Below are 8,662 nucleotides of genomic sequence, written 5' to 3'. Positions count from 1 at the left end.
CGTTAGTTATCTCGTAAATGCTCTGGAAGATTTTATAAAAAAAAATAAAAAAAATATCCATATTAATATTATAAATGCGAAAGTAACTCTGTCTGTCTGTCTGTTACTCAATCACGCCTAAACTACTGAACCAATTTGCATGAAATTTGGTATGGAGATATTTTGATACCCAAGAAAGGACATAGGCTACCTTTTATTGCGAAATATGTACCACGGGCGAAGCCGGGGCGGACCTCTAGTTGATTATAAATTAATTTTTAGAAAACCAAAGTTTGACTCTTCGGCATACAAAATCTAAAGATTTTGACTTATTTTTATAAAAGAACGATTTGATCGCAAAAGGAATACACCCGTTGTTATGGTGTACCCGAGGTAGCTAATAACGATTTTTTTTTCGTATCTGGTAAAGCATTTTTATAAAAGCCGCCGAACCGCTTATGATAAATTGTGTTTTCAGTATGATATTGTAGAAATTAACAGTGAAAACATTCATAATAATACATTAAAGAAAACTTCTTTTACGTCTTTGAACAAAATAAACTACAGTAGTCTAAATTGCATTGCTTTATATGTCTTAGAATGTAAATCTATCTTGCCAGTAAAAGTAAAAATGATCGCGAAACAATTTGTCTAAAAACAAAACTGCTAATGACTCAGGCAGAAATAATAACGCTATCGAGTAATTTGAGAATAACACTGCGTACGCGGTCATGTGGACATTTCAAATCTGACGAGGAAATTTGTGAAATTAGATGCCCATCTAGTATTTAGCTGTGGCTATTGGTTTTATGTTTTGTGGTCGTAATTAGGCACGTAATTAAGCAAACAGCGGTGGGTAATTTTGTGGTGACGCTGATAATGTTGTTGCTAATTTCAATTCTGCTTTGGATTCATTTTGCGAATACTTATTTCAATTTATTTGTGCCAATGTTAATTGAAGTTCAATACACTTTTATCGTAAAAATATGGTAACGTAATTTATGTACCGATAAGGTAGACTAATGAAATATAATTTATAGTGTTGTCGTTTAATTTAAATAATATGAAATTGCTATAAATTTGCTCTTTAAACGAATATTCTAAGGATTGCAAATATATAATAATAATTGACGTTGTTAAAACGAGAAATCTTTATTTAATCAATTTCATGTAATTCATCAATTTTGTTGTCGTAATAAGGTTTTCTGTTGAACGAATAAATTTCATCAGTTTTATTAAAATTTTACCAGATATTAAAACAATTCTCTCACGTATCTTCTAGTGTTTGATTTTACACGAGTACATTTAGAAATTGAAGATTTTAACGGATTTTAAACGCGGTTTATTCATTATATCATTATTTTCCCGACGTTAAACATTTCTCTCAAAACAAAGGAATCATCGACCTTTAAATATAGTGTTGCCAATAATAGTGCATACATTTCTAACTTCTTTTTGCTAATTAATACATTAGTCATTGGCGTAGAACCAGGTTTTTCTTATGATAAAGATAAACAGAAAATATGACGTCTACTAGTAATTGCAAAAGCGTCTAAATACAAAGTAATGCTTGTTATTTCTTTCAGGATTGGGTGATGACTGACAAAAATATGAATATATTGCACGCCTCATAAGCGAAGCGTTGAGGTGGGTACTACTGTCACTTCGCGCAAAACATCTGATTTTTCAAACTTAAAATGTCTTTATGTATCATACATTGCACTTGTAAGATAATACATACACACACATATTAAGAAAAAACACTATTTTTAACGTTCATGATATTTTTGATGTCATTTTTGTTATTTAAACTAGTTAAAAAACAGTTTAAAAAAGTTCTGTCTTGGACGTCCGTGTGTCTGTATGTGCGGATCCTTTTTCTTGTTAACACGATAACGACCGAAATACTTTACTAATCGAGTCTTTTTTTTTCTCTTACGCTTGAGTATGCTCACGAATAGAACCCTTTCATTTTTCAGGGTCTGATTCGATGTGGTTTAATTGTTATTAACCCTAGAACCTTACCCTGGGGTACAAATGAAAAAAAATTCAGAAAATCTTCTATATCTTTTTTTCTAAACAACGGTTTCTTTTGCGCGTTCGTGTATTTGTCGGGGATGAGGAGACACGTAGATACCGTATTCGATCAGTGGTCAAGCTATTGAGAACACGTCGTACGAACCTGTCGGGGTACTCCAGTACCCCTGGGTACTACGAACGTAAGTATTTTAAGGTTCATTTATTTTATTTTTTCGCCTTTTGGTCGTTTTATTTTATATTTTTTATTGATAAATTTAATGTACAATTATAAGTTTACTTTACATTCATGTTATATACATACTGTTATTGTTAAAGAGCGTAGGAATTTTTATTTTCAACAAATTTATGATTTGCTGCATGATTTGAATACCTTCTGCTTGAGTTATTCATTTTCTTTTTTTTATGGCAAATGATGGATGAAATTTGATTTTTTGTGGGAGGTGGAATAACAAGAAGAGCTGGTACTTGGTGAGGCATCAAAATATGAACCTGACGAAAAAATTTTAATTTTTTATTATACAAAACTTCACCTAGAAGAACGATTTCAGTACATAACTTTGCCAATGTCTCTACAAATAAGTAATGGAGATATTTTAGGACAACAATTACCAATAACTGCAGGGACCACTGCTGTTTCAAAATCTGAGATGTAACTGTGAATATCCACGTTAAAATTCCGTCAGTCCTGCACACAGTGCAGGAAGTGAAAACTTTAAATACATTTTGATCACCAACGTAAAGTGTGTGTAAATTGTAGAAAAAATATAAAAATGCCATGATAAATTAAATTATTAGGACCTAAATGAATGTTAAGATGACCTTAATAAGTCAACATTTAATAAAAGTTAATAATCTTTTTGTAATCTTGTTTTTTTCATAGGGGTACACTTGTACCCCTGGGTACCGTTAATGAAATTTTAATATGGGTACGGTTCTAGGGTTAAATAAACAAAAATAATAATTAATAAATATTTATTAAAAAAAAATTATGAGGCGTGCACTTTTGGATTTTCCAAATTATTTGAATATTATATTCATTTGGAAATGTTGCACGCTGCTGCTTTAAGCGCCGAGTACAAGAGTGTTCACAATTACTAATACATAATTAATAAAGTTTGCAGGAAAGTTCTGCTTTGTATTGTATTTTATTATCTTTGTATCAAAATAAATCTATTTTGTTTAGATTTGGATTATCTATTTTATTATATTGTATAGAAAGTAATGTAATCTAGATAATATGATATAAGAATATTTGTTCTACGATTTCAATGAAAAATGAATTGCCAAGTATTATTAATTATTAATTAGTCTAAAAGTAATTGAAATTAATTACTGTATACTTATCACAGTGTTTTAAAATAGCTGTATTACGTAATTGGTAAAAATATTTCAGATAATCTATCTTTATTATTCATAACCTTTTGTTTATAAAGTCTGCCAGTAAAAAAAGTTATAGGTATGATTGTATATTACATTGACTCTTGATGTGTTCTAAAAATTATTATCATGTTTATAACAAACGATAAAGTATTAGATAAACCAAAACAGATACATAAAATTAAACTTAGTTGAAAATTTTAAATCATGCAGAAAATTTCTTCGTATATAAAATTCTCGTGTCACAATGTTAGTTACCATACTCCTCCGAATCGGCTGGAACGCTTCTCATAAAATTTTGTACGATTTTGCCAATATCTACTTTTCATACCCCCTAGTTTTTCGATAAGGATATAAAGCCTTATCGAAAAACTTTTGCCGGATAAGCTACTATATAGAGCAATTAATAAATACGGTAATTGTTGACAATTAATTCGTTTCTTCCGAAACAATTAATATTGGGCTATCTCTTTTTTACCTTTTACATTTCATAATCTTGTCTACAAATAATATAGATAAACGTTTGTAATGTCTAAACATACAAAAATAAGTAAGTTCTTTAAAAAAAGAGCGTTTGTGCCGAGCACACGTGTCAGAAGTTCTTTGGCCAATCAAAGATACCAAAATGTCACCATCATGACGGTATTGCCATGACGCGATCTTGAAATGTTACTCTCAACGCGCTTAAAGAAGTTTCACTTTAAAACGTATGCATTTACATCAAGAGGTTTTAAAAGTATAATTGTACCGAATCTATTGCTTTTAGCGTATTTTTGGATGTATCTATGAGCGATCAAGAATTGAATATTTAAAAACAATACCTATGTAACGGCTGCGAAACATCAAAAATAGTTTAACCTGATGCTTTCAGACCTAACTATTTACAGCTAGATTACTCACGCGCTAAAACAAAATGTGAAAATACATTTTTAAGTCGTCATATTTTACACAACTTTCAACAATATTTTAATGTTCCTTTATTGCTTCATTTATTTTTTTATGTTTGATATAAAAAGCAGTTGCGTTGGTGTAATAGAAATCGATATTCTACTGTTTAGTGTATTTTTGTTTTGCTTACCAAGAAAGCTGTAGCTGTATCTTATGTATAATTATGTTTATGCATTTTATATGTATATAAATATAAGTAATTTTTATATATAAATTTATGTTGTATTTATAAATTATGTGTGACGTTGTGCTTTATTTTTATTTTATTATTATTATTTTATTTATTTTTTCTTCAAATTAATTATTTTAAATTTATTAGTTATTTGGCTTCCTAGCCTTTGGTATATTATGCTCTGTCCTTTACCTGAAGGTTGCCTGGCAGAGATGGCTTAGAGCCATAAGGCCGCCTTTTGTACATTTAAATCCATTAAGATATTATAAAATAAGATTAAACCTAATGTACAATAAAGAATAAATAAATAAATAAATAAATAAAGCTGTATGATTAAATATAGGTAGGTGAGGTATAGTAATATGTAGTTTACCATTATATTTCAATGATAAGTAACTAATTTGAACCTTAATAAATATGGTAGAGTCTTACATAAATAGACATAACATCCACAGCATATATTTTAAACTAGCTGTTCCGCCCCGTGGCTCCACTCCCGTTGGTCGTAGCGTGATGATATATACTCTATAGCCTTCCTCGATAAATGAGCAATATAACACTGAAAGAATTTTTCAAATCGGACCAGTAGTTCCCGAGATTAGCGCGTTCAAATAAACAAACAAACAAACTCTTCAGCTGGGGAGTTGCGTCGCTACGTGCGCGCACTTTCATACTAGCCCATGGGTGGAGAGACAAAATAGTTGCGGAGACAAAATAGTTGCGGAGACAAAGTTGCTCGTGCGCGCACTGTCTTATAATACAAAAGTACCGTCAGTAAAAATTCGTTGCACATTATATAATATTATTACATTATTACATTATACTGATTCTTTTGGGCAGTTACTAAAAAGCTAGGAATTAATTCTTGTAATTATTTTCTGATTATGTAAACATTTTTTATTTTATAATATAATTTAATAATAATAAACACAGTATCCTTAAGATCTTAAAAAGAGAATTCCACGAATTTTTATCTTTAGTGAAGGTACTTTCTTACTTTACTATTCTAAAGGAGAAGTAGATAATTAAAAATTTAATTAAAATTCCCTTAACGATACGAAATATTATTTACTATTTATATAAATAAATTCATACAATTACGTTTAAGTACTGGATAATTAAATTAACATTTACAAATCAACCAATTGGTTCAGTGACCCGTATTTTATACGCTCGTTTGATTTCATTGCCTTTATTTTTATTCATTGAAATGTGACATCCAGATTTACATGTTCTTTAGAGTATATTTTAGTGGAACAAAAATTATAATATTTTAATGATAGAGCACGTAAAAATAACGGATTTTATACGACAACTTTTTTGATATAATTCTGCATTTTATTGATATTCTAATAAGCAAATACAATAAATGTTATAAATAACATGCTTTCTCTTACCTTACGAATTTTAACAAGCTTAATTAAATGCCAGAACTCAAGCCTAAAAATTATTTATTTAACTTTATTACAAGAGCTTTTGAAACTTCGTTCGATTAAAAAGGTACGCATATGAATCAATTTTAAATGCTAAAATATAACATTTTGTATTACATCCATGGGGAATACCGAATAATCAATAAATATTATAAAGAAAAAAAATAAAGAAATATATAAAGAAATCAGTCTGTGGCTCTACTTAAAAAATATCACTTTTAAACTAGAATAAAACAATGCTATACATTATTTAATCATAATATTATAATAGATAGGTACATGCATATGTTATTACTATATAGGTACTGAAGCCCCTTAAAACGAAATAAAAGCACGTGCTTAGTATCAAAACATCCTTTTAACCCGATGAAAGGCGTCGATCGTTACGCAGCGAAACTTTTTCAATATCATCTCGATAACAATAGCCTCCTTTTTATTTCGCCCACCCGTATTGAATTTATCCTCAGATAATGATACAATACATCTCAAGCGATTTAAGCGCTGCGGACCAAAAAAATCACATCCACAATGCACTTTTCTTTTCAATATCTCATATATCTAATGACAGTACGAAAATACATGTATCGTCCCATATTCTGGATGATCTCGTCGCGTATCCGAACCAAATTGGTATCTAAATCCGTGGGTGAAAGTCTCTTTTTCCGTATCTGATGGAGCGGTTTGGAAGGGCGGCCGTCGCGAAAGCCACGTGCATCACAACTTGCGTTTAGTTCTTCACGAACTGTGTGGGAGGTTAGTACGTTACATGTATAAAATGTTTCCTTAGTGTCATGCGCTTTATCGTAAGCGATTTCGCCGCGGTCGAGGGCCACGTGATTTTGACAGAACTGTGAAACACCGGTTGATATGACGGTGTGTTGTGAGTGTATCGATAACAATTAGCCAATGTTTTGAATGATGTTCAAGTGATTTGAGGATATTTCAAGTGTACACGATTGTTTCAATGATGGAGAGCGCTCGGTACGTATTTGATTGTTTATTGATTGGTATCACTTTCTTTGTTACGCTCTTGTGTTACAATGGGAAATTGAATTAAATGTTTGCGAGCTTTTAATTGATTGTTTACAATTGTTTATTAGACTTGTGTATTAAATTGAACACGTGTAGTTTAAATTAAACATAATTTTCTAAGATAGAGCTTTCTCTACATTAGAAAATTATGTAGTAATTTTGAAATATATACTTAAATGCAATAGCTTATTATAATATTAATAACAATTCAATATTAATGAACGTTTGCGAATAAGGTGGCTCATCCTCATTGTTTATAGATAGATATCTTCTGCGCATGCTCGTTACTATGTCAACAAACTTTGCACTTAGATATAACATGTATGAATAAATAAATAATTATTACCTAACAATATCTGGACCATACACTTTGATTCTACAGTTACACCCTTAATCTCTTTGTGGGTATTTGATAGGTATAATCTACATAAAAATATAGTACTTTCATTTTCAAAATAGTACATTAATAATGTTTATTCTTTCCTTTTCCCTTCACTTCTTTCTTTTCTATACTATAACTTCTAATTTGATATATTTTCCCTCCTCACTATATATAAATAATTCATACCCTTCGAACAATAGAGAATTATTAACAATAGTTTTGGTGATTTATTACTACCGCAAGAAATGTTTTGTATTCATTGTCTTAACTCGCTTTTTGCGTACATCCGAAATTACATAATTTGCATATAAATGTTGAATTAGATTGTTTTTTGTTCCGCCTAGTTGGAAGTGTGAAAAATCAACGCTAATCCTTCTCGCACTTACGGCTCTATATAAGATAGGTGTTTTATTATTTTACATATTTTATTAAATACTAGCTACGCCCCGCGGTTTCACCCGCGTAGCTCTGCTCCTGTTGGTCTTAGACTGATGATATATAGCCTATAGCCTTCCTCGATAAATAGGCTATCTAACACCGAAATAATTTTACAAATTGGACCATTAGCTCCTGAGATTTTCGTGTTCAAACAAACAAAAAAACTCTCACGAAAATATATTCAATTAAAACTAATTAATTGCTACACTCATTTCAAATCTGTAAAGATTATTTCACTGATCGAATACACCGTGCTTTGAATAATTATGTTAATTTAAATGATTTTCCAAACTAATTACATTCTAGGTATACCAATTAGTATAAATTACATAAGTTTATAGTAAAACATTTCTTATTACCGTCATACTTGGGCTTATATAGTACTAGCGACCCGCCCCGGCTTCGCACGGGTGCAATGCTGATGCCTGATACTAAATACACTACAGAAAAATTGTGAACGTTGTATAGGTATAAAAATATAGCGGCCCGCTCCGGCATCGCAATTCGCACGGGTATAAAATACATAGCCGGGCGGCCGCAAACGCTACGTCCCGCAATTTTTAAATCTGTAATATCTTCGAAAATATTCACTTAAATCATGCGGTGTAAAGGGCCATATAGATCTATATTAAATGAACAATGTATCCATGGTATTTAATTGCTTAAAGATTAATGCTGTATTGGTTAAAATCGCTTCCAAAATTAGCCATTATTTGTCGTAAAAAGTAAATGACAAAAAAAAGTTATTGTGGGTTATCCATAAGAGATAGACATATACCATCGCGGACTTTTCTGTAGACCTTTTCAATGTGTATAATACTTAGTACATTATTTTGATAAAACTCGTAGGGTTCAGCCTGC

General features: G+C 30.6%; 1 protein-coding gene across 1 annotated transcript in view; it reads left to right on the top strand.

Annotated features, from left to right (window-relative positions):
- Nucleotides 1-6,697: 6,697 nt before the first annotated feature.
- LOC149904151 (uncharacterized) overlaps nt 6,698-8,662 on the top strand; it is a 134,135-nt gene continuing 132,170 nt past the window's right edge. Inside the window, exon 1 of the mRNA XM_090108148.1 lies at nt 6,698-6,930. Coding sequence (XP_089964274.1) covers nt 6,914-6,930 — 17 coding nt within the window. The 5' untranslated portion in view covers nt 6,698-6,913. The remainder of the gene's footprint in view (nt 6,931-8,662) is intronic.

This window comes from Colias eurytheme, chromosome 12 (assembly GCF_061535395.1).
Source record: "Colias eurytheme isolate Ceu_HAF_F1 chromosome 12, ilColEury1 Martin Lab GWU primary, whole genome shotgun sequence".
NCBI classification, from domain to species: domain Eukaryota; kingdom Metazoa; phylum Arthropoda; class Insecta; order Lepidoptera; family Pieridae; genus Colias; species Colias eurytheme.
Note: the sequence above shows the minus strand (reverse complement) of the source record. Positions and strands in the feature narration are given on the sequence as shown.